The sequence below is a fragment of the Herpailurus yagouaroundi genome, unplaced genomic scaffold, assembly GCF_014898765.1.
Source record: "Herpailurus yagouaroundi ecotype Mexico unplaced genomic scaffold, PumYag 77, whole genome shotgun sequence".
In the NCBI taxonomy this organism is placed as follows: domain Eukaryota; kingdom Metazoa; phylum Chordata; class Mammalia; order Carnivora; family Felidae; genus Herpailurus; species Herpailurus yagouaroundi.
Window position 1 is genome coordinate 36,234,080 of NW_024412388.1, and position 27,790 is coordinate 36,261,869.

General features: G+C 38.7%; 1 protein-coding gene across 5 annotated transcripts in view; it reads right to left on the bottom strand.

Annotated features, from left to right (window-relative positions):
• Window positions 1–27,790, bottom strand: part of GPBP1L1 (GC-rich promoter binding protein 1 like 1) — a 67,624-nt gene that overhangs the window by 6,516 nt on the left and 33,318 nt on the right. For all 5 annotated transcript variants that reach the window (XM_040470071.1, XM_040470069.1, XM_040470070.1 and 2 more), the window contains 4 exons: window positions 26,134–26,263; window positions 25,274–25,560; window positions 8,235–8,307; window positions 6,787–6,980 (listed from right to left, as the gene is read on the bottom strand). In XM_040470071.1, the coding sequence (XP_040326005.1) occupies window positions 6,787–6,980; window positions 8,235–8,307; window positions 25,274–25,560; window positions 26,134–26,263 (684 nt within the window). The remainder of the gene's footprint in view (window positions 1–6,786; window positions 6,981–8,234; window positions 8,308–25,273; window positions 25,561–26,133; window positions 26,264–27,790) is intronic.

A 27,790-nucleotide genomic window follows, 5' to 3' on the forward strand; every position in this document is an offset into this window, starting at 1 on the left:
TTCCAATTTAATCTTAATTTTCAGTAACTCAAACACTATGCTATATAGCTGACTTCTCACTGGAAAAAAACCATTATGCCCTGGGCCCTCTTTTAGTAGAGAAATTATATATGTAGAAATCCATCAGAGTGAACCACGTATCAACCATGGTTGGCTTTTTTTTTTTTTTTTTTTAATGTTTGAGAGAGAGAGAGAGACACACCAAGTGCACATACATGAGCAGGGGAGAGGCAGAGAGAGAATCCCAAGTAGGCTCCACACCACCAGTGCAGAGCCTGATGCTGGATTTGATCCCACAAACCATGAGATCATGACCCGAACCGAAATCAAGAGTCAGACGCTTAACCAACTGAGCCATCCAGGCACCCCTCAACACAGCTTTTTAAAAAAATGTCCTCCCTTTCCTTTAAACTCCAATCAAAGCACTCCCAACTCTCTCTACCACAAATGATCCTGTCTTCTCCTACTGGACTCAGAAGTCAGAAGTCACTAGATCAAACTTTCCCCAATTCCCTCCTTTGCACCTCAAGTTTAACAGCCTCCTACTCCCTTTCTACCATTCTACACCTGGTTCATTCTCTTTCCATTCAGAATTTATCAGTTATTTCCTCCCTTCCTTCTAATAAGTTCTTCCACTTTATCTACAAACATGCTAAGCCACCTTACTGAAGCGAGGTGAACAAAACCAAACACATTTATTTTCCTTTATACTACCATCCTTTTATTCACAAGCTTTCCTGCATTAAGTCAGTATCTGCTGTCTTACACTTGCTCATTATTACTTTTCAATTCTTTGCAACATTCACCTCCATCCCCATTTTAATAAAATAGTTCTTTTGGGGCACCTGGGTGGCACAGCCTGCTTCAGATCCTCTGTCCCCCTCTCCCTCCCCTGCTTGCACTCTCTCCCTAAACAATCAATTAATTAACTAGCTCTTTCAATAAATAAGCACAAATCTTGTTGTCATATTATATTCCAAGGCCAGCTCTTAATAAAAATATCTGTTTTTGGAGATTGCGATTACCGATCTTTTCAGAACCTGTCCCCTCTTTCCTTTCTGGATTCCCTTGCGTCTTTTCAGTGGATCCAGGAGGCATTCTCCAGGGCTCTAGCCTCAGTGTTCTGCTGTAATATGCTTCTCAGTTAACCAGTTATTTGTAACTGTTTAATCCTTTAAATTGTTGAGACCACATGATAATATGTAAAACTGTATCTCTACACTTAACCTCTCTCCTGAGGTTTGTTTTTTTTTTTTTTTAAATGTTTATCTATGTTTGAGAGAGAGAGACAGAGACAGCGTGCAAGTGGGGGAGGAGCAGAGAGAGAGGGAGACACAGAATCCAAAAGGAGGCTCCAGGCTCTGAGCTGTCAGCATAGAGCCAGATTTGGGGCTTAAACTCACGAGCTGCGAGATCACAACCTGAGTTGAAGTCAGATGCTTAACCAAGTGAGCCACCCACGTGTGCTGTCTCTCCTGAGTTTTTATAAACACCTCCATGACTGGACTGGCTTTAATAGTCCTTCCCCCCATCAATTCCCAACTATCAGCCATACTTAAGCATTCGTCTTTTCCCAAACATGCCATGTTTTGCCTTCCTTCCTTTCCTTCCCTTTCTTTCCTCTCTCTTTTTGGATAACAATGGTTCCTCTGCCTCAAAAGCCCCATCTACTTGCTCCCTAACAAACTTCTGCTGTTTTCTTTTTTATTTTTTTAAAGTAATCTCTAGGCCCAATGTGGGGCTCAAACTCATGATCCTGAGATCAAGAATCACATGCTTGGGGCGCCTGGGTGGCGCAGTCGGTTAAGCGTCCGACTTCAGCCAGGTCACGATCTCGCGGTCCGTGAGTTCGAGCCCCGCGTCGGGCTCTGGGCGGATGGCTCAGAGCCTGGAGCCTGTTTCCGATTCTGTGTCTCCCTCTCTCTCTGCCCCTCCCCCATTCATGCTCTGTCTCTCTCTGTCCCAAAAATAAATAAACGTTGAAAAAAAAAAAAAAAAAAAGAATCACATGCTTCATGGGCTGAGCCAGCCCTTCAGGTGTGTCCCAAACTTCTACTGTTTTTAAACTATTTACTGACTTAGGCCATGTCAATATTATATTCCAAGTACTTTTAAAACTTTAATTTCATTCTTTTACCACAATTATGTGACAGATATAATTCGCTCCAATTTATTTTTAAGGAAACAAGTTTAGCAAAATTAAGTAACTTGCTGAAAATCATAGCCCTAGAAAGCGGCATGAAGTTTGACTCTAAAATCCAAATTCTCAACTTCCTCTTTTTTAATCCTTCAGGATGGTAGACATTTTGGAGCAGTGGAAACAGCTCTGGATTGAAGTTGGTCAAACCTGGTTTAAGAGTCCTGGCTCCATCACTTTATTAGCTATGTAATCTCATATTACAGAATTTTCTACATCCTAGGATTAGAGGAGTAAACATTATAGAATATACGTAAATGGCCTAATGAAGGTCTTGGAACATAGGAAGATGTCAACAAATGGCAATTCTTTCCTTTTCTACTTCAAAACCCAGTTCAAATCTGACCTTATCTATAAAGACTCTGAGAAGAACATTTATTATTATTATTGTTTATTTATTTTTTTATGTTTATTTCTCTTTCAGAGTGAGAGAGGGAGACATACAATCTGAAGCAGGCTCCAGGCTCTGAGCTGTCAACACAGAGCCCAACATGGGGCTCAAACTCACAAACAACAAAATCATGACCTGAGCCAAAGTTGGACACTTAACTGACTGAGCCACCCAGGTGCCCCAAGAACATTTATTTTTTATATCTGTCTCTCCACTAGACAGCAAACTCTTTAAGATTATTTTGGGGTTTGTTGTTGTTGTTTTATTTTAGAGAGAGAGAGAGAGAGTACAGGAGCAGAGAAGAGAGGCAGAGGGAGAAAGAGAGAATCTCAACCAGGCTACATGTTCAGCATGGAGTCCGACAGGGAGCTTGATCCCACAACCCTGGGGTCATGACCTGAACCAAAATCAAGAGTCTGATGCTCAACCGACTGAGCCACCCAGGCACCCCTAAGATTATTTTGTGCCTCTAGTGACACAGGTTTTAATACACAGATACTCAACGTCTAGAGAAAATGAATGAATGGATAAATCCACGTTTTCCACTCATCTCACCTCTTCCTTCCTCTAATACCTCGCTTTTCACTTATCTACAACCATTCTCATTAACTGTTCCTGAAATCTGACCTTCCTCTCTTTTACATCTCTAGTGAAACGGCTCCAGAGCTATACCAGTTTCCCAGAAGAACATATGGTGTCATGTTTTTGGCCTCTAATTTGCTTCACACAGTGTGACTTTACCACCTCCCTTCTCTGTCCACTTTCATCATCCCTGTTCAGGCTTCATTACCTTTTACAAGGACAGTAACAGTTTAGTTTTCCTATTTTCATTCTACCCTCCACTTAGGATAGTCCTACACAACAGGGCTAAATTAATCTTAACCCCTGTGTCCTGACTTTTGTTCTTGCCACTTCTTCACCCTCAAAACCGTTCCTAGATGTTTGAGGACATGACATTGTCTTAACTCATTTCTATACTCTCTAGAGTCTAACAGAATACTTGCACTCATTTCAAATTAAATAACACATAAAAATTCTTTATAAATTCTTAGGAATGGAGCAAAAAAAGTGTGAAAAAGTGTGATGGCATATTGACAATAATAGCTATAATTTATTAGCACTTACTATATGTCAGCTTTAAGTACTTCATAAAACCTTCTCATCTATTCCTCACAAAAACCTTAAAAGAGGGGTACTATTACCCCATTTTATAGATGATCAAACTGAGACTTAGTAAGAAACCTGATCACGGTCATATCATAAAGAATGTGCAAAGTGAACTCTATCTACTCCAAAGCCCTGCTGTTAATATTCATGGCACATTATTTCTTTGATAGTACTTGCTCCCTTGACTTAAATTCACATTCTTTCCCTTCTACATCAGAGAAACAAGTATCTTATACCCTTTCAAAGATAATTCAACTTGTCAATCAGTTTTATTCCCACTCATTTCTTCCTGAGCCATGATTCTTTAATGACTTCTTGGAAGTATATTCCAAGTTGCTCCCAAGGGCTTCTTCCTACAGATTTCTTCATCCTTTCACTTAACTTTACCACCACATATATTCTATTTCCTTTTACTGTCAAGTTTCAAAAGTTGCCACTGCCTCTACTTCCACCCACGTAATTCCAGGATCCCCTGACATCTTGTTTTGTCCCTACACCACTCTCATAAAACCTAAAGTCAAAGGTCATCTAAACCTTTCCAATTGCTAAGGTCAAAACCTATTTTTCATTTATTTTCCTCAAATGGTCAGCAGCAACTGACAAGCGTTGACAACCCCAGTTGCTATCTAAACTCACCTACCCAGATTTTTGTGATAGCATAGTATTTTTTTGATGTCTGAATTATAATTTCTTAGTCTTATGGACTATATTGTTATTTTCCTAATATTTATAAGATATTAAATATTTCCTCCAAGTTTTATTTTCCCGTTCTTTACTCTTCCATCCTTTTCTCTTAGAGATCTTATCTACCCTGAAAGCCTCATTCATTACCACTAGGATAAGGACCCCCAGTCTGGATATTTCCCCAGTGCTCCCAGGAGTAATTAAAATGATCATCCACTATCCCTCAAATATGCCTAGTGTTTTCTGGTTTCAGAACTTGCATTTAACTACCTCTTCTTACTATGTACAATACTCCCCAGACTCTTTTCTGCCTATCCAAATGTGAATCATCCTCCAAAGATCAGTTCAAAAGACAGTTTTCAATAAAATTTTCCTTAATGGTCATAATCTGAACTGATGCTGCTCCTCTAAACTGAACACTAAATAGTGTTTATTTAAAAAAAATTTTTTTTTAATGTTTATTTATTCTTGAGACAGAACGTGAACAGGGGAGGGGCAGAGAGACAGGGAGACACAAAATCCAAAACAGGCTCCAGGCACGGAGCTGTCAGCACAGAGCCCGATGTAGGACTCGAACCCACGAACTGTGAGATCCTGACCTGAGCCGAAGTTGGATGCCCAACCGACTGAGCCACGCAGGTGCCCCCTAAATAGTGTTTAAGTGATTTAGTTATTCCAAGTCTGTTTAGAATTTATTAGCATGTTATTATTTTATTTCACATATATCACATGACCTTTCATATTGTTATATCTTGTTAATCAGATTTTCAGCTCATGGAGTATCATGACCCATGTTGTACTTCTCTGTACTGTTCATAACCACCAAACACAGTGCTTACACACAGAGGAAATGAATAAATGCTCACTGGTATTCCTCTCAATAACAAAGTAAATTCTAGTTATTGCTGTACTGTGCTAACAGCTCAGAGCCTGGAGCCGGCTTCAAATTCTGTGTCTGCCTCTCTCTCTCTCTCAAAAATAAACATTAAAAAAAATTTGGGGGGGGGGGGGGCACCTGGGTGGCTCAGCCAGTAAGCGTCCGACCTTGGCTCAGGTCATGATCTCACAGTTCGTGGGTTTGAGCCCCACATCGGGCTCTGTGCCGTCAGCTCAGAGCCTGGAGCCTGCTTTGGATTCTGCATCTTATTCTCTCTGTGCCCCTCCATGACTCATGCTCTGTCTCTCAAAAATAAACAAACGTTAAACAAATTTTTAAAAAAACACTAAAAAAATTTTAAATTATAATAAAGAGATCCAATAAAGTGTTATAAATATTATGATAAGAGACAAGAGCAATACTCAATTAGAGATAAAAGGATGAATTAGATCTTTAGATGTATGTGACAGAAAAGGATTCACAGAGCAGGTAACATGAACTTGAAGGATAACTAATTTCCCAGGTAAAAGAAAGAAGCGATAGTAATATATAAAAGATGGATTAGAGTTAGGCTATAAAGAATTATACATGCCACTGCCAAGGAGTCTAGCCACTGTTATTATAAGATCAGTGTTGGCAAGCAACAACCCGTGGGTCAGAGGCCTGTTTTTGTATGGCCCATGAGCTAATAATATTTTACATTTTTCAAACACTGTAAAACAAACAAAAAAACACAAGGGGAAGGGAGAAAAGGTAACAGAGACCATATGTCATAAGTGACCAGCAAAGCCTAAAATATTTATTATTTGGCTCTTCACAGAAAAGTTTACCAAACCCTTCTGTAGATGGTTTGGGACCGCTAAAGTGATTGAGGAAAGGATGTGTTATATTCAAATTGTTTTATGATAATCATTCTGGCAGTTCTGTACAAGATGACTGTAGGGAGATGAAGAAATAGAAGAGGACACTACAACAGTAAATGGGAGGTGAAAAGGGCACAGGACATCACAGAGGGAGTTACTGACACGGACTTTATAACTGCTTGGTAGAGGGGAATGAGTAATGAGGAGGAAAGAAGCAGCCAATCTAGACAATCACCCGAGTGATCAAACGGATGTTGATGCTATTAATGGAAACAGCAAATTAAGAGAAACAGGTTTATGAGATAAAGCTCATGAGAATGAGAAGCCTACTAAGAAAGCAGTTGGCAGCAGTAGAGAGTTTGGAGACAGAGTAAACCATATCTATAGATATCTGTATATAACTATATAGATATCTATACAGTTATTATCTATGTTTTTTTTTTCTGTTGAATCATTCACCAGATACTCATTCAGTAGTATATATATTAGGTACTGAATGAGTATCTGGCGAATGATTCAACAGAAAAAAATAAAAATACTAATTTTTTTCCTAATTTATTACCAAACTCCTGCTGTATAAGGTTCTTATACAGATTCCAAATCATACCTTGGAAGGTGGTGGTGCAGGCTTAGGAACCAGGTTCTTATAGACACTTGGAACCATGGTTGACGATTTGTTCCCATTTGCATGGTGAGATCCTGGTGAGGTGAATGCAGCAGAGAAGGCAGCAGAAGGATCTTCTTTGGAAACTTTTTTGATGACTAGCATTTTGGAAGGTTGCTTGGCACTAGGTGGGTTTTCTGTGAAATACAATAGCGAAGAGACAAAAGAATGTCAAGCAATGGTTAACATGAAGCACAGTTTATATGAAGTCCTCACTTTCAACAGAAAGCTGGCAGGTGAGACTGAGGGACAAACATTTCCTGGTGTGCACTTAACATATTCTCAAAAGTGACAATACTTGAGAACTACAGGAAAAAAGGCAACATATGAAGCTAAATTCATAAATCAACCAGGAAGCCCAAAGATGTTAGTAGTCCTTCAGGGGCTTAATATGTCTAGTGTATGGTGTGATCACTCAGGCCATCAAGAATATATCCAAGGGTGGCAGTTCCTGTCAGCAGGGGAATGGAGAGAGATGTGGAAATTGGGAAAAGGAGGCTACCATGGGACCTTCTGATCAAAGTGGAGCAAAGCTTTACACTATTAACAAAGGGGAAATGGTACAACAAGCACCCTTAATTCTGTAACTCAAAATCCAAAACCAGTATTCAGGTATGCTAAAGCCTTCCCAATAAGATGCCTAACTACTGACTGAATAGGTCTAATGTAGGAACTAGGGGAGTCTCATTTGTAAATGCCAACAATTTCAAAACTACAGATCACATTTGGTATAAAATACATTGATTTGTATTTTAATTTTTTATAAGGCTAGTTACTCCCAGCATGTACACATAAACAGGTATATGTGTATGTTTTCACCTTGCCTTCTACAATAAGCAACATTTAACTGCCAAACCTGCCCCCTAACCACCCCCACCAAATAAAAAAAAAAAATCAAGTGTAACCTGGCTGAACAAAATACTCTATAGGATGTGGTAGTATGCAGCCTTTCAAAGAACATTTTAGAAGAGTATCCCATAATATGAAAGAATGCTTAGTACATATTGTTATATATGCCTGCCAAATATTTAGGAGACAATTATAACAACATAAAATTCAATTGAATTGTTACAAATGAATTAGCAATGTTAATTAAACATTGCTACTTATAAGCTTTAGATTATTCTCCCTTTGCTTAAAATCTTTCAAATTCAGGGCTCTACAAGCTCTCAATTATCTGTATTGGGACTCCACTACCATTACAGTTCAATGGTATTTTCAGCGGGCAGAGTAAGAGATAATAGGTGTTAGTTACCATGTGCAAATGGATGAGATGAGAAAAAAAGAGATAAAGAAACAAACAAACAAAAAAGAGATAAAGAATTTTTGCTCTTCTCCATGCGAAGAAAAATTTAAAGTTGTGTGCCTTTAAAATGGCAAAATCTACCTACCCCACACTCCAGAAGGGGTCCCAATAGGTCTGCATGGCTGATTCTGTTTGCCAGCTTCTGGATTCAAAGAAGGCTAGGAAAAAAGGGATATTAATGGTTGATAAAGAAAGCTAATTATTTTGGCACTTTTTACAAAGTAGCCATCACCATGGAACCTATCAAATAATTATATATGAGCAGCACTTATTTAACGCTGTAATCAGAATCAAGTAAGCAGAAGATATTGAAATGCTAAATCAACAGATCTTGTATTAATCTTAGGCTCTCTTGGGTTTCATTTCCCTTAATGTAAGAGGATTAAACTTGTTTTTTTAAAATGAACAGATTAAATGTAAGTCCTCAGCTGCCAATAGGAATATATACGCCAAATAAGGAGGCACAGAAAACTGAATGAACAAGAATGTAGATCACTTTTCTCAGATTTAAGGACAATCTGGACAGTGAAATTTTGTGTAGTATTCGTAACTTATTCTAAGACTGCTTTAGGGCAGAGGCTGACAATGTGCCAGGGACAGTGCTAGAAATACAAAGACAATTAAGAAGAGCCCCTGTGCCCACTACAAAGATATACTTGTAGACAAGCATAATAAAAGGTTACAGGGTTTATGATAAAAATTCGTATTAGGGAAGAGGAACGGTCAATTCCGCTTGAAAAAGAAGTGCTATCAGAAAAGGTTTCATTAGAAGTTAAAGGACTAAGAAGGAATCTTTAAAGATGAAGTCCAAAGTTGGAAAATGGGTGATTCCAGGAACAGAATGCTCAATGAACATCTGGACAGGAAAGCGTGAAAAAGAATAGAATATTCAGAAATCTGCAAATAGTTTAGAATGATTAGTACTAGGGAAGGAGGGGATCCTTCTGTGCTGAAAGAGATGTCTTGCAAAGTAGGCAAGAGCCAGACTGCAGTTTAGTTTTTAGGGAGACTAAATTTTATCCTGTAGGTATTAAAGATCCATCTCTCGGGCAGAGTTAACATAATCCATAATCATTAAGTTTTTAACAGTCTGGTAAGCAGCTTGAAGGATGTATTTGAGAAGTTTAAACATCAACTAGGAGACCAATTCCACAGATCCATAGATAAAGAGAGAAATGAAGGTAACAGGAATAGAGGAAGAGATGAGGGGAAGGATGGGAAAGTGTTAAGAGCAATAAACTGGACTTAACAAGGTTGAGTATGACACTGGTGTTCAAGCCCAAACTTTACAATATGGTAATAGAGTAGGAAAATGGCTTTTCAGCACAATTACCCACAGAACATTAAACAAACAACAGAAAGATGCCCAGATCCACTACAAACCTTCTGAATCAGAATCTCCAGGGATGGAGCCCCAGCAGGTATATATTTTCAACCCATCAAGGTTGAGAACCACAACAATAGGATAAGCACAGATACATTCTGAACAACTAACTCAATATATAAACGGACAAATTAGTGACAAAATATGAAGGACAGGTAAATACACTCCTCTGGATAGAAAAATACAGGTAAAGGGAGTCCCCACAGATAAAAGCTGTATTTTCCTGTTTTAACAGGCTTGTGTTCTTTGTTTTAATGTTTATTTCTGAGAGAGACTGAGAGACAGCATGAACGGGGAAGGTGCAGAGAGAGAGGGGGACAGAGGATCTGAAGCAGGTTCTGCCCTGAAAGCAGAGAGCCTGATATGGGGCTCAAACCCACAAACCGTGAGATAATGACTTGAGCCGAAGTTGGATGCCCAACCAACTGAGCCACCCTGGTGCCCCTAAGCTTTTATTCTTGGTCACATTTCATTTAGGGTTTTCAGAGCTACTTTATGTGTGGTACCTTCTATTTCTCTCCATTGGTTTTTTAAAAGTAGTAAAATACAACACAGATACAAAAAATTACAAAAAACAAATGGGCAAAAGCTCCGGTAATCACCAGGCAGTTCAAGCAACAGAGTATCAACATCCAAACCAGAAAACGTTTTATAAGCCTCATTTAAAAAAACAACAAACCAGGGGTGTCTGGGTGTCTCAGCTGGTTAAGTGTCTGACTCTTGATTTTGGCTCAGGTCATTATCTGAGTTACAGTGACAGATTAAGTGACAGTGCAGAGCCTGTTTGGGATTCTGTCTCCCTCTCTCTCTGCCCCCCACTGCTCTCTCTCTCTCTCTCAAAAATAAATAAATAAAACCTAAAACAAATAAACAAAAAACCACAACATAAACCCAAAAACAAACCTCCCTCCCCTCTAAAAATAACTATTATCCTGACTTATGGTGAACACCTCTTTGTTTTGCTTTTACCACCCAAGTGTATATCCCTCAAAATGATTATTTGGTCTCCAAAAAAATATCTCTTAACTCTCTTCACTTACAGGTTACTCTAAAATATCTTATACCTCTATATTTCCTATAAATTGGTGGTTGGTTCTAGAGGCTACAGAACTGCCCCCCTCCCCTATACACATCTTTATTTTGGAAAGGCAACTTCTTGCTAGCTTTGTGCACTAGGAGACACATAATGTCTGATTATGCTTCTTTTTGTGAGGCTGGCAGATATGGATGCTCATAGCCTAAAACTATTAACTTACTACAAGCTGCAAAACAATGATCTTCCAGTTTTATCATTCCTTCTTTATTAGCTAGTATACTTGCATAAAATGGAATTTCCTCTCATCTATTTGGTGACTCAATGGTAAAATTCACAGGGAAAGATAGACTACATGCTTATTTCTAAGGTGAGGTATCACTGAGAACTCACAAATTTAATCAGTTAATATCCTTAGCTGATGCATGAAACATCTATATTTGGCCAGTGGGAACATCTTCAATTTGACTACTGAATACTTTTAATACAGCTCTAGTAATCTTTAATCACTTCTCTGCTATGTAGTATGACAAAATGTTCCAAGCTTATCTTACAAATATCCTGTCCAGAAATGCTATTTCAAGACTACAATCTGGGTACTAGGGATGCTAATTGCTATGAGGTTGGTCACTGCTTTTAGGTCTTTTCCATGAGCAGAGTCTGGAAATATATACCCATTTTCAAAGAATATATCATAACATGACCTCTCACTGATAAAGATTTTTTAAAAGATTTATTTTAAGAGAGAGATTGCATACGAGGAGGGAAGAGGGGCAGAGGGAGAATCAATCTTAAGCTCAACATGGGGCTCGATCCCATGACCTTGGGATCATGACCTGAGCCAAAAACAAGAGGTGGATGCTCAACCAACCAAGCCACCCACATGCCCTGATATTTCTAATTCATGTTGAGAAACCTGAGTTTTTACCAAACATCTTATATCTATACTTCCTTTCCTCTACACCAAGAATCCTGACTTTCAAGGACACAAGGTATAGAATATCATATTCAACCACTTTATCTCATATTACATACAACATACAACAGTTACATACAGATTACATACAACAGTAATCAGAGTAACAATCAACATGACAGCACCAACATGACTAATAAAATGTTATTCTGTACAGGCTCTCCCCATTCTCCCACTAAAAAGTTACACTTTTTGGGGCATCTGGCTGGCTCAGTCAGTGGAGTATGCAACTCTTTTTTTTAATGTTTATTATTTATTTTTAAGCAAGGGAGGGGCAGAGCGAGAGGGAGACACAGAATCCAAAGCAGGCTCCAGGCTCTGTCAGCACAGAGCCCAACGTGGGGCTTGAACTCACAGACCGTGAGATCATAACCTGAGCTGAAGTTGGACGCTTAACCGACTGAGCCACCCAGGCGCTCCATGAGCATGCAACTCTTGATCTTGGGATTGTGAGTTCAAGCCCCAAGTTGGGTATAGAGATTACTCAGAAATAAAACCTCTAATAAAAAAAGTAAGGTGGGGCGTCTGGGTGGCTCAGTCGGTTAAGCGTCCAACTTCGGCTCAGGTCATGATCTCACGACTCGTGAGTTCGAGCCCCGCGTCAGGCTCTGTGCTGACAGCTCAGAGCCTGGAGCCTGTTTCAGATTCTGTGTCTCCCTCTCTCTGACCCTCCCCCGTTCATGCTCTGTCTCAAAAGTAAATAAACGTTAAAAAACAAAAATTAAAAAAAAAAAAAAAAAGGTATGCTTTTTCTAGACTGTTAAGAGCCCATTGCTATTACATGCTAAACTCTCTTAACTCTCATTTAGTTCTATAATCAGCCATATATTTAGTATTTACCATCTTTCTGTTTATCTTTCAGGTTTCATTGTCTGAAGCTTGTCTAGTACTTTCCTCAGGAAAATTCTTGGAAACAATATTCCAAGTTCCTACACATTAGTATTTGTGACTTTTAGAAATGAAGATTAGTTTGATAGACTATAAAATCTTTGGCTCACATTTTGAGTACTGTAATTGTTATTCCATTGACTTGTCATAAAACTTCATCAAAGTCTGATTTTCTTTGTAAGTCACTTGGACAAGCTCAAAGGGTATTTTTCTTTTTCACTTGAATCTAGCATTTTATAAGCCTATTTGGTGTTGGCTGTTCTGGCTGCCCTTTCAATTCATAGCTTCAAATCTTACTGTATTTCAGGGAATTATTCTTGAATTGTAATTTTTAGCCATTAACCTGTTCTTTTGGGATTTCATGTGTGTGTGTGTGTGTGTGTGTGTGTGTGTGTGTGTGTGTATGATCCTATTATACACATATTGGATCATTTTTGGCCAAATGTGTATCATCTCTCAATTCTTCAAAAAATTTTAACATTTGAGAGAGCGCGCGCGCGCATGAGCGGGGGAGGGGTAGAGAGAGAAGGAGACACAAAACCCAAAGCGGGCTCCAGGTTCTGAGCTGTCAGCAGAGCCCGATGCGGCACTTGAACCCACAAACTGCAAGATCAGGACTTGAGCCAAAGTGAGACACTCAACTGATTGAGCCACCCAGGTGCCCTTTTATTTTTTATTCACTCATTCATTCATTTAAACAATAATGATGCATTAAAAACACTTTTTTTTAAAGCAGCTTCACACATAGCACGGAGACCAACATGGGGCTTGAACTCACAATCCTAAGATCAAGACGTGAAGCAAGATCAAGAGTGGGACACTTAACTGATTGAGCCACCCAGGCACCACCCCCTCCTCAGTTTTTTATATTTAGTAAACTCTACCCCCAAAGTGGGGCTTGAACTTACAACCCTGAGACCAATGGTCACATGCTCTACTGACTGGGCCAACCAGATGCCTCTCAATTCTAGCTTTTTTTTTTTTTAAAGTTTACTCATTTTGGGAGAGAGAGGGAATCCAAAGCAGGATCCAGGCTCCGAGCCATCAGCACAGAGCTCACTCAACATGGGGCTCAAACCCACAAACCATTGAGATCGTGACATGAGCCAAAGTCAGATGCTCAACTGACTGAACCACCTAGGCGCCCCAATTTTAACTTTTGTTTATAAATTCTTATTTATTTTGAGAGAGAGAGAGAGAGAACGAATGAGTGCGACCAGGGGAGGGGCAGAGAGAGGGAAAGAATCCCAAGCAGGCTCTGTGCAATGCTGTCAGTGCAGAGACCAACACAGGAACTGTGAGATCATGACCTGAGCCGAAATCAAGAGTTGGACGTTTAACCAATATAGCCACCCAGGTGCTCCTCACTTCTAACTTTTAATGTTTCTCCCTCATTTAAAAATTTTCTTCTAATTCTTAGAAAACATTGATTATTCACTTGAGTTCCTTCTCGTTTAGTCTCCTTTTGAGTATCTTTCCTTATTTCTAGCACCTTGAGTTTTTCTGGTTGAGGTTGTTCTTATGCCATTTTCTTAGTATTATCTAAATTTTAAAATAGTATAGTAGTACTGTAGTACTAGTAAATTTTAAAATGGTTATCTGTTTTGTGGACATGCTGTACAGGTGTACATTGCATTGTCTGTTAAGGATGTTATTCTAGTCTATTCTTTATCCTTGTGACCCTTAAAAATTCTTTTTTAATGTTTTTGAGAGAGAGAGAGAGAGCAAGCAAGCCAGGGAGGGGCAGAGAGAGAGAGAGAGAGAGAGAGAGAGAGAGAGAGAGAGGGAGAGAGAGAGAGAGAGAGAGAGAAAGAAATCCCAAGCAGGCTGCACGAAGAGCCTGATGCAGGGCTCAAACTCATGAACCATGTGATCATGACCTGAACTGAAACCAGGAGCTGGATGTTTGCACCACCCAGGCACCACTTCTATTGATCCTTTTATGTTCATTTATGTATGATTAGTTTTGTGAATGTGAGTCAAGACTGCTTTTCTGACATCAAACTTTAGAGCTCTTTTCTGTTGTTTTCATTGTGTTAAAAAAATATGGTGGCTTATGAGGCCGCCTGAGTGGCTCAGGTGGTTGGGTATCCAACTTCGGCTCAGGTCATGATCTCACAGTTGGTGGTGGGTTCAAGCCCTGTGTCAGGCTCTGTGCTGGCATCTTGGAGCCTGGAGCCTGCTTCCGATTCTGTATCTCTCTCTCTCTCTCTGCCCTTCCCCTGCTCACACTGTCTCTGTCTCTCAAAAATAAATAAAAATGTTTTAAAAATTTTAAAAAAGGTGGCTTAGTTTCTTTCATGTCCAGGCTATTGTCCCCACCTTCTTCCCTCCCTTTTATCTGAACCTTCTCTTTCCTTTGTCTCTATGTTTTCCATTTCTGTAGCTCAATCTGGATTCTATTTCCAAAAGTTTTGTGTTCAGTGAGGGGCTACAATCTGGAAGGGAATACTGGTTGGTTAATATAAACAATGATAGTGCCCGGTGCTAGTTATCAACTATTGCCTTAGTCCCAAAGTCATCCTTTCTGCCTACTCTTTGTAAATGTGTCTGAGCACTTAAAATTTTTCCCTTTGCCAGCTGTCAGGTTAAGTTTTGTCAGTAGAGCAAGAGAGACTTCTGCTTCTTACTCCGGTGTGCTTACTCAGCAGGCTCCTGCAGCACCCAGTTCCTGCTAAGCCAGGTTCTAAAGTGCAAATGAGCTTTGACTTGAGTGATTTTACAGCAGAGTGACATCTGAACAGCTTTACCAGGTACTTAAGAGGGCAGATTTCCAACACGTTCTCTGGAGAAGCACCTGAACAACTGTTCTGTCATTCAGTAAACCACAGCTAAGCCCTTCCTCACAAGGTCTGGTGGTGATGGGGGAATGGGGATACTCTTCCTTGAGTACTCTATCTTAGCCCTAGGGTTAATGGCTATTCCCTACATCTGCTACTTTGATACTCTTCAGCGTTCTCTTTATTGCTAGTCAACTGCTCATTTCTCCAATCCTGTACTTTCCCTGTTGAAACTATTGTGTGGCTTTTCTCTCCTAACTGATCCAACCAGACCCTTTATACCTCATTCCAGACTTCTGTATTGACTGACTAGTTTTGTAAAACCACTCGTAATTTTCAGCTGTTCTCCAATTAACGCTCTAAGCCATCTAGAAACAACTGCTGCCTGCCTCTTTTGGGGGCTGTCAGATATCCTATGCTTCCTCCAATTTTTTCCTGCACAAATGCTGCCACCACCCAGGTATTATAGTTTTGTGGTTTGTTCCTGTTTAACACCTCACTTTGTTTTGCTGTAGATAATGCCCATGGATTTTTTTCTGGTTCTTCGATTCCAGTTGCTCTGTATTCTTTCTTATTATTTTGAAATAATTTCAGAGTTACAACAAAGTTGCAAAAATAATTCAAAGAATTTCTTTATATTCTGCACAGATGTCTAGATTCTCATGTCACCATTTTACATTTGCTCCAACATTCTAATTATTTTTTCTTGAACCATTTGCAAGCTGAAGGACTTGATACCATTTGCCCATAAATACTTTATTATGTGTTTCCTCAAAAGCACATTCTTTATATAATCACAATGCAATTATAAAGACTGGGCATGGGGCGCCTGGGTGGCTTGGTCAGTTAAGCGTCTGACTTCGGCTCAGGTCATGATCTCGCAGTCCGTTGAGTTCGAGCTCCACGTCGGGCTCTGTGCTGACAGCTCAGAGCCTGGAGCCTGTTTCAGATTCTGTGTCTCCCTCTCTCTGTGACCCTCCCCTGTTCATGCTCTGTCTCTGTCTCAAAAATAAATAAACGTTAAAAAAAAAAAAAAGGACTGGGCAATTAACATCAACAAATACTACTATCTTATTCAAATTATAATACTGATTAGTTTCATAGCAAAACAAAATTTTTAAAATGTACATTGTTTTTCTCTCATCCAGTATCCAATCTGGGATTACATGCTTTTTTTTTTTTTTTTTTAAAAGGTCCCACGCCCAATGTGAGGCTCGAACTCATGATCCATAGATCAAGAGTCTCACTGACTAAGCAAGCCAGGCACCCTGAACGTGTTTCCTTTAGTTGTCTTATCTCTTTAGTTTTCTTTAACCTGGAACTTTTCTTTCAAGACAACATTTTAAAAAAGTAGACGCTACTTCTTTTGTAGAATCTTTTGTAATTCTTTAGTAAAACTTCAATTTGAGTGTGTGTGGTATTTCCTTATGGTTAGATTCAGGCTATGCATTTCTGGAAGGAGTTCACAAAGGTGAGGTTGCATTCTCAATGCATCACATCAGAAGGCTTATTATATTTATTTCCCCCATGACTGGTGATGTTAATCTATTTTTTAAGTTTATTTATTTTGAGAGAGAGGGAGGGAAAGAGAGACAGCACGCACATGCGGGGGTAGGGGCAGAAAGAGGGAGAGAATCCCAATCAGGCTCCATGTCGTCATTGCAGAGTCTGACATGGGCTTGATCCCACGAACCATGAGATCATGACCCAAACCACAATTAAAAGTTGGATGCTTAACTGACTGAGCCACCCAGGCGCCCATCTATTTTTTTTAATAAAATAAAATATAGAGTGAAATGCACATATACCAAGTATACCATTCTATGAGTTTTGAAAAAAGCTCATAACTCCTCAACCTCTATAAAAATAAAAACTACCTTCTACAACAAGAAAGTTCCTTTTGCCCTCTGCAGTCAATCCCCACTTCACACAAGCAACCACTGTTTGGATTTTCTTTCCCACCATTGATTACTTGCTTATTCTAGAATAGGCACATAAATAGAACCAGATGGTATGTACCATTTTGTGTAATGGTACACTGAAACTCATCATGTTGTTTTATCAGTCACTCCTTTTTATTAACAAATATGTAATTCATTACATGATTACACCACAACTTTTCTATTTTTGGGTCAACAGATATTTAAACTGTTTCCAGTTTGGTGCTATTATGAATAAAATTAAAATAAATGAACATTTACCTTCGTTTCTCTTGAGATCTATAAATAAATATCTAGAAGTGCTGGGTCATAACGTAGTTTTACAAGAAACTACCATAGCTTTTCCCAAAATGGTTAGACTACTTCATGTTCCTGTAATGTATGAGAGTTCCAAATGCTCTAAAATGTGACCGAATTTAGTGTTTTCAGACTTATAAATTTTAGCCATTCTGGAGCGTGGGTAGCAATATCTCACAATGGTCTTAATTTGAATTTCCACATTTCCCTTGCAACTAATGACAATGATTATTTTCTCCATGTGCCTACTGGACATTTGAGTATCCTCCTTTGCGAAGTATCTGTTCAAATCTTGCTCATTTTTTTCTTTTCAAATTTTTATTTAAATTCTAATTAGTTAACATACTGTGCAATATTGGTTTCACAAGAAGAATTCAGTGATTCATCACTTACATACAACACCCAATGCTCATCATAACAAGTGCCCTCCTTAATACCCATCACTCATCTAGCCCATTTCACACCCACCTCCATCAATCCTGTTTGTTTTCTATCTTTAAGAATCTCTTATGGCTTGTTTCTCCCTCTTCCCTACCCCCTTGCATATGGTCACCTGTTTTGTTTTCTTAAAATCCACAGGTAAGTGAAACCCTATGGTATCTTTCTCTGACTTATTTCGCTTAGCATAATACTCTAGCTGCATCCATCTCACTGCAAATGACAAGGTTTCATTCTTTTTGATGGCTGAGTAATACTCTAATATATATGTACACCACATCTTTATCCATCCATTAGTCGACAGACACATGGGCTCTTTGCCATAGTTTGGCTATTGTTGATAATGCTGCTATAAACATTGGGGTGCATGTCCCCCTTTGAATCTGTATTTTTGTATCCTTTGGGTAAATACCTAGTAGCATAATTGTTGGGTCATAGGGTAGTTCTATTTTTAGTTTTTTGAGGAACCTCCATACTGTTCTCCAGAGTGGCTGCACCAGTCTGCATTCCCACCAACAGGGCACATCCTTTTTCCACATCCGCACCAACACCTGCTGTTTCTTATGTTAACTTTAGCCATTCTAACAGGTGTGAGGTGATATCTCATCATGGTTTTGATTTGTATTTCCCTGATGATGAGTGATGTTGAGCATCTTTTCATGTGTCTGTTAGCCATACGGATGTCTTCTTTTGAAGAGTGTCGATTCATGTCTACTGCCCACTTCTTAACTGGGTTATTTGTTTTTTGAGTGTTGAGTTTGAGAAGTTCTTTATAGATTTTGGATACTAACCCTTTATCAGGTATATAGTTTGCAAATATCTTCTCCTATTCTGTAGGCTGCCTTTTAATTTTGTGGTTTCCTTTGCTGTGCTGAAGCTTTTTATCTTGATGAGGTCCCAACAGTTCATTTTTGCTTTTGTTTCCCTTTTCTCCAGTGATGTGTCTAGTAAGAAGTTGCTCAGGATGAGGTCACAGAGGTTACTGAACTGTGTTCTCCTCTAAGATTTTGATGGTTTCCTATCTCACATTTAGGTCTCTCATCCATTTTTAATTTATTTTTGTGTATGGTATAAGAAAGTGGTCCAGTTTCATTCTTCTACATGTGGCTGCCCAGTTCCCACAAAACTATTTGTTGAAGAAAGTATTTTTTCACCTGGATATTCTTTCTTGCTTGCTGAAGATTATTTGACCATATAGCTGTAGGTCCATTTCTGGGTTTTCTGTTCCACTGATCTATATGTCTGTTTTTGAGCCAATACCATGCTGTCTTGATGAGTACAGCTTTATAATATAGGTTGAAATTCAGAATCATGGTGCCTCCAATTTTATTTTTATTTTTCAGGATTGTTATGGCTATTCAGGGTCTTTTATGGTTCCATACAAATTTGAAGACTGTTTGTTTCAGATTTGTGAAAAATGCTGGTGGTATTTTGATGGGTATACATTAAATGTATACATTGCTTTGAGCGGTATACACATTTTAACTATGTTCTTCTAACCCATGAGTATGGAATGCTTTTCCATTTCTTCATAACCTCTTCACTTTCTTTCAGAAGTTTTATGTAATTTTCAGAGTACAGATCTTTTACCTCTTTGGTTAGGTTTATTCCTACATATCTAACTGTTTTAGGTGCAAATGCAAATGGGATCAGTTCCTTGATTTATTTTTCTGCTTTGTTATCGGTGTGTAGAAATGCAACAGATTTTTGTATATTGATTTTATATTCTGCAACTTTGCTAAATTCATGTATTAGTTCTAGCAATTTTTGGTGGAGACTTTTGGGTTTTCTACATAGAGTATCATGCTGTCTGCAAATAGTGAAAGTTTGACTTCTTCCTTGCCCATCTGGATTGCCTTTTATTTCGTTTTGTTGTCTGATTGCTAAGGCTAATAAGACTTCCAGTACTATGTTAAATAGTAATGGTGAAACTGGACATCTGTAATCTTGTTCCTAACCACAGGAAAAAGTTTTCAGTTTTTCCCCATCAAGGATGATATTAGCTGTAGGTCTTTTGTATATGCCCTTAATGATGTTGAGGTATGTTCAATCTCTACTTTGTTGAGTTTTTATCAAGAATGGATGGTGTATTTTGTCAAATGCTTTTTCTGCATCTATTGAGAGGTTCATTATGGTTCTCATAAATCTTGCTCATTTTTAAAATACCGAGTTGTTGGGGTACCTGGCTGGCCCAGCTGGTAGAACATGTGACTCTTGATCCTGGAGTCATGAGTTTGGGTCCCACATTGGACATAGAGGTTACTTCAAAGAAATAAAATACAGTAAAACCTTGGATTTCAAGTAACTTGCTTTGCAAGTGTTCCATAAGATGAGCAAATATTTCTAATAAATTTTAACTTGATAAATGAATGATGTCTTGCAATACAAATAGTACATGATGCCAAGCGTCACATGATCATAACTGAGTCAACAGTTCTCTTTTGCTCGCTGCAGATTGTGGGTGATCGTCTCCCATACTTGGATGCTTGGTCTCAGAGGCCACGGGTTTTGGCAAAAATCAGTGATTTTTCAGAACACTGGAAGGTGCCCACACCTGGCACTAGCGTATTTTTTGTCACTTGAAAGCACCTATGGACAGTCCTTTGCTTTTCCATATAAGAGTAAGCTCAGGAATGATTTGCTTCATTCTAGGTCAGCCTACCTGCAGATATAGACCCTTTCCTCTGCTGCCTTATTGCCAGTTACATTAAATACAGTGTATGACAAGAGTTTATTGATACTGTCCCGTAGTCAACATCGGTGCCAGTGTATACAATGGCCCCCATGCACAAAAAGGTTGAAAAGGCAGGCAGGGCGGAGGAGGAGATGATTACAGTGAAAGTTAAGGAAATCATCGTAGGGTGCCTGCATGGCTCAGTCAGTTAAGCATCTGACTTCGGCTCAGGTCATGATCTCACTTTTCGTGAGTTTGAGCCCCACATCAGGCTCCCTCCCTCTCTGCCCCTTGCCCACTCGCACTCTCTCTCTCTCTCTCTCTCAAAAATAAGCAAAAGAAAAAAAAAAAAAGAAAACCATCAAGAAGTAAGAACAAAGTTTGCAAGTTGCTAAAATTGCAAGATTTTAGAAGACATCTACATCTGGGGGCGCCTGGATGGCTCAGTTGAGCGTCTGACTTCAGCTCAGGTCATGATCTCATGGCTTGTGGGTTCGAGCCCCGTGTCGGGCTCTGTGCTGACAGCTCAGAGCCTGGAGCCTGCTTCAGATTCTGTGTCCCCCCTCTCTCTGCTCCTCCCCTGCTTGTGCTCTGTCTCTGTCTTTCAAAAATGAATAAACATTAAAAAAAAAAAAAAAAAGACGTCTACGTCTGCGTCATGTCTGCAGAGGAGGAGGAGAAAAAGGTGGATGAATCCTTCCCTTCAAATGAGATTAGGGAGATGTGTAAAATGTGGCAAACAGTGCAAACTTTGTAGAAAAGCACCACCTCAATAAAGCTGTAGCAGTGCGAGCGACGAATCTGCTTAACAACAATCCAATATCACATTTCTGTAAAATCCTCAAAAGGAGGCAAAAGCAAGTGCCATTGGATAGGTTCCTCATTAAAACTGCATGAAAAGAAAACGATTCCATTGAACCAATAGACAGCAGTGATTCCATTAGTGATAGTGAAAGTCATCCAATAACCCTCCTCCTCTCGTTTCCCTCATACCAACCACAAAGGTTTTCAAAGGTAAGTGCCAATTATTTTTCTTTATATTTTGTATTTTATTTTGTTATTTTGTATTATATTACAGTATTGCAATCATTTTTATATGAATATTTTTGGGTTGTGGGATGAATTATCTGAGTTTCCAATATTTCTTACACGGAAATTTGCTGTGATATACAACTGCTTTGGATTACAAGCATGTTTCCAGAATGAATTATGCTCACAAACCATATATATATTTACTGTATATACAAAATATTGTCTTTTTATTATTAAGTCGTAAGAGTTACTCATATTATATATACAGGTCCCTTTTCATATATGTTTTGCAAATATTTTCTCAGTCTGTGAGATAAGCAGATGTTTTACATTTTGATGAAATTTGATTCATCAATGTTTTTCTTTATGGTTATTGTTTCCTATGTCCAAAGAAATCTTTTTCTACCCTCTAAGCCACAAAGATATTCCCCCAAGTTTTCTTCTAGAACCTTTACAGTTTTAGGCCATACATTTGGGTCTATAATTCCTCCCAAATTCATTTTTTTGTACGCTGTGAGAAAAAGGGGGAGACGGGGAGAGGGAGGGAGGGGGCGGGAGGAAGGGAGGGAGGGAGAGAGGGGGGGAGAGAGAGAGAGAGAGAGAGAGAGAGAGAGAGAGTGTGTGTGTGTGTGTGTGCATGTATGTATATATAGTTCTTTCTCCACATTTCTTTCTCTGTTGGTCTGCTTTAGCATCTTTGTTGAAAATCAAATGAATGTATAAATGGAAGTTTATTTCTAAGCTCTCTATTCTGCTCCACTATTGGACTATCCTTATAATAATGTAACATTATCTTTTTTTTTCCTCTTAATTTTAGAGAGAGACAGCACAAAGCAGGGCAGAGAGGCAGGGGGAGAGAGAGGGGGAGAGAGAGAGGGAGGGAGAGACAGAGAGAGAGAGACAGAGAGAGAGAGAGAGAGAGAGAGAGAGAGAGAGAGTCAGTCTCAAGCATGCTCCATGCTTAGCATGGAGCCTGACTTGGTACACCTGAGCTGAAATCAAGAGTCGGGACACTCAACCGACTGAGTCACACAGGTACCCCCATCATTATCTTGATTATCAAAGCTTTACACTAAGCTTCAAGTTAGGTAGTATAAGTCCTCCAATTCTTTTTCAAGATTAATTTGGATATTCTAGAGTCTTTAAGAAAAATTTTTAGAATAATTTTGTCCATTTCTATAAGAAAGCATACTGACTGATATTGTGCAGCACCTGTAGAAATGATGTCCTAACAATGTTGGGTCTTCTAATTCAAAGCCTCCCATTCACATTTTTCTTTCTGTTGTCAATTCACTTCCCTGGGGATGCCACAGAACTGAAATAGTCCTTCTTATCAAACCATACCAATGAGGAGTATAGAACCTAGTTTAAAAGGTATTCATAAAAAAAAAAAATACTCTTAAGCAACTTCCACTTTACCCCACATTTCTTGTTTGCTGCAATCTCTTTTTTACCAAAGCAGGCAAAAACAAAAAAAGAGACCCAAATAAACTTCTTTACTATGTGCTCTGCTGGCTATGGTCATAATGTAAGACATACTTCTAAATAAACATTCAAGTCATATATAAATTACAATTTTATAGTGGGTTAGTTTAATTATGTGGAGGAATGCCTGGGTGGCTCAGTCAGTTAAGCGTTCAACTTTTGATTTCAGCTCAGGTCATAATCTCATGGTAGTGGGATTGAGCCCCGTATTGGTCTCCACACTGAGCTTGGGATTCTTTCTCTGCCCTCTCCCCTGCTAGCTCTCTCTCTCTCTAAATAAGCATTAAAAAAAGCGGTTTTTAATTATGTGGAATAAAATACAAAAAGAAATACTTTATAATAGGAATACAATTAAAGTTAAAAAAAAAATTATTTTGAGAGACAGCAGGAATGGGGGAGGGGCAGACAGAGAGGGAGAGAGAGAGAATCCCAAGTGCAGATAGTGCAGAGCTTCATGCAGGGCTCAAACCCATGAACCATGAGATCATGACCTGAGCTGAAACCAAGAGCTGGACACTTAACCAAATGAGACACCCAGGTGCCCCAAAGTTTTTTGTCACTGCTAGTTTGATGAGGACTTTCCCAAAGCATGATGAGCAACAGAGGTTTTTATTAATCTTTCCCACTAGTCTTTCTTATATTTGCTAAATTTATTGAATAAATAATGAAAGTTATCATTTAGTGTCATAAGTCTGCACCACTTAATATTTAGAACATTCTGGACAAATATTCAATACGTCAGGGAAGTATAAACCTTTCACAAATAAAGTTTTGAAGAACAGGTGCCTGGGGTAGGAATTCACATTAAAAAATAACATTTAAAGGATCCCAGAATGGGGCCTCTGGGTGGCTCAGTAGATTTAAGCATCTGACTCTTGATTTTGGCTCAGGTCATGATCTCATGGTTCCTGAGATGGAGTCTTGCATCCGGCTCTGTGCTGACAGCACAGAGCCTGTTTGGGATTCTTTCTCTCCTTCTCTCTCTGCCCCTCTCCTGCCTGCCCACGTGCTCTCTCTCTCAAAAATAAATAAACATTAAAAAGAAATCTAGAAAAACTAAGATAAAATGACCCCAGAACATTTGCTAGACTTGGGAAAAGAGGAGATGACACCTAAATTTGACTCTTAATCAGTTGGCCTTATTAATATATTAAAACGGCTGTCACAGAAGTGACTGGCTAATCGAATGTGCTACTTAAAAATGACTAGGGGCGTCTGGATGGCTCAACTGGTTAAGCGTCCGACTTCCGGTTCAGGTCACGATCACATGGTTCATGGGTTTGAGCCCTGTGTTAGACTGTCACACTGTCACTGTAGAGCCTGCGTAGGATTTTCCCTCTCTGTTTCTCTGCCCCTCTCCACTTGCACTTTCTCTCTCTCAAAAAGATAAATTATAAAAATAAATAAATAACTAGAGCTGCGCTGTTCAATATGGTAGCCACTACCTACATGTAGTTGTTGAGCATTCAGGAAGTGTGTCATTTATACTGAGATTATACTACAAACAAGTAGAGGATACACAAAGGATCTTGAAGATCCAGTACAAAAAATAACATAAATTATCTCAATAATTTAAAGATATCAATTACATATTAAAATGTTAATAATTTAGATATATTTTGTTAAATAAAATATACTCGACTTTTTTTTTAAGGCACACTAAAAACTCTACTTTAGGTTGAAAGGCCAAAAGGCATATTAATTCAACACACAATAGCAAAGTTTTACTTATATATAGGAAGGAGCTTAAATACTCACAACTGCATATTTATAACATCACAATTATTTTATATAAGAGGGAAAAATCAAGAGAAAAAGACCTCTTACGATAAATGGAGAAAGACAATTTAACATGCAAGACCATTTTTACATAATTTGAATACTGAATTTTGAATGTTAAACCTTATAAAACAAAGGAAATTAAGAACTTTTTAAAGTTTTGAAGGCATAAAGATGAAAAACATGATGATGTGCCAAAAGTTACATAGGAATTTTGGTCATTAAAAAAAAAACAAACAAAAAAAGGAATTTTGGTCATTATCTTCATACTAATCAACTCCATCTAAAAACAATAAAAATCTAAATTTAGGGACTTCCTTTTTTAGCAATTTCTTCAATATTCTTATTATTAACAGGGTCTTATATTTATGGCATTATTTGTTAGGTTTTAATTAAACATCTACACTTTGATACTTACAAAGTCTTCCTCTTCGAATTGTAATTTTTCCACCTTGTCTTCTTTCTTTTCTTCTCTAATCTCTGTAGGTGGCTTCTCCTGAAAGGCACAGCCTTTCCGGGAGTGGAAGCTGCCATTCCAGTGGCGATGGTTCCCTGTGCCACCCCCACTACGCTGGCTCATGCCATCATGACCTCGGGAGGAGCCATGCCAACCAGACAGATTCCCTGTGATTCCAGCATATGTTCCCTTAGAGACACCAGAGTCCACAGAATCGTGGCGGAACAGGGAGGGCTGGTGCCAGGAATCTGGAATAGTAAGGAAAAGTAACACATTACATTTTTGCTTCCTGAGCTGATTTACAGTACTACCAAAAGCACTTTAGGGGATCTTTTAAAATAAAAATAAAAGATTCAGGGGCACCTTGGTGGCTCAGTCAGTTAAGCATCTGACTCTTGATTTCGGCTCAGGTCATAATCTCACAGTTCGCGGGATCGAGCCCTGCATCGGGCTCTGCACTAACAGTATGGAGCCTGCTTGAGATCCTCTATCTCCCTCTCTGCCCCTCCTCCACTTGCTCTCTCCCTCCCTCAAAAAATAATAAACAAACAAATAAATAAAAGATTAAGCCCACAAAAAAGAAATCACAAAATACATCTTTTATGTAATTTCTATACGAAATCTTCCAAATAAATAAATGACATAGGAGAACACAAGAATGTTAGAAAGCCAATGTAACTGAATAATGACAATAGGAGATCTAATTGAAAAATATGTTTAAAAAACATCATCATTTCAAGATTATGGACAGACTTGCATCCCTCAATGTGGGCTTGCTCTGAGTAGTTTAAATATAGTCATGGAAGTTGGGCATGGCTTACCTCCTGTAGTTCGTAGAGGTCCATTGTTAAAAAAGCCATCAGAGGAATTATGTCGACGACGGCTTACTCCAAATCTACGGTCTCCTCGGGGTAGGTGTTCTCCGTGTTTTTCGAAGGTGGCTGTAGGTGACTAAGATGATAAAGTATAGAGAAGCAAACAGTTAAGATATCAATCTCAGTATCTTAGGTTTCGCATCAGCCTTTTAGAAAACAAGTAACACTGGCAGAAACCCCATTATGAGCATACGGGCCATAATAAGGGTACTATAGGCCCATGAGTTAGAGAAGTCCTAGGTTACATACTCAATCATTAACTCATTTTCTATATTCCAGAAGGGGAGAGATACTCATTTACTTGCATGAGAGAGTGAACAAAAACCCTGTTGATATCCATAAATAAGACCTCCAACTTTACACTTAAAGATATTAAGTTAATATTGCAACAGGAAAGGAAAAGATGCTTGCTTTCAAAAATTCTCAGGGCGCCTGGGTGGTTCAGTTGGTTAAGTGTCCGACTTTGGCTCAGGTCATGATCTCATGGTTTGTGAGTTCAAGAGCTGCTTCGGGCTCTGTACTGACTGCTCAGAGTCTGGAGCCTGCTTCGGATTCTGTGTCTCCCTCTCTCTCTGCCCTCCCCCACTCATGCTCTGTCTCAAAAATAAAATAAACATTAAAACAATTATTTTTAAATCCTAAACAGCTTTATTACTTCCGTAAGTTATTCTAGAATTGGAGAGAAAGAAATGGTTTAAATACCACATCACCTTGAGGCCAATAACACCTACACAGTTTTTATAGTTTTATAAAACATTTAGTTCTGAATGTCACTTAATATTCATAACAGTACTATAATTTGGCATCATTCTCATTTTACTCATTTACACATGAAGAAAGAGGTCAGGGAAAATAAGTCTTTGCGGTTACATCATGAAAAGGAAGCAGTTTGAGAAATACAGATGAACTCTCATTTCCCTCCCTATTCCAAATAATTTTATTCTAGAACATTCTTTAGTTTCCAATGAGAGAACAAAGTCTAAGAAGTTGTGAAAAATATGGATATATTTGACAAAGGCTTAGAGGAAAACTACAGGTTGGGGCACAGATATCTTTGCATTTATTTTCTTATTATTAATATCCTCACCAACACTTGGTATTGTTAGTATTGCTTATTTTAGCCAATTCCAATGGGTTACAAAGATTTTTCTCCTTTCTTCCAGAAGTTTTATGGTTTTTAGCTCTTTAAATTAGGTTATTATCCACTTCAAGCTAATTTTTGTGTGTGATATGAAGGTTGAAGTCAAGGTTCTCACCCCTCCCCATATTTATATCCAGTTCTAGAACCATTTCCTAAAAAGACTATCACTTCTACATTAAATTACCTTGGCATTTTAGTAAAAAAATCAACTGACTATACCTACAGGACAATTTCTGAATATTCTATTCCATTGCTTTATGTCTATGCTTATGCCAATGCTACACAACTTTGTTTATTGTAACTTTACTGGCAACAGTCAAACCATATTTCCCAATTCTTTTTACTTACCTCACTGTGCTAGATTATCTTTGCAGATAAGATCTACATACTTTTAAATGCTTTCCTGGATCTCACACCTACTCCCTCAGACCCACCATCCCCAAGCTTTGGGTCAAAATTATG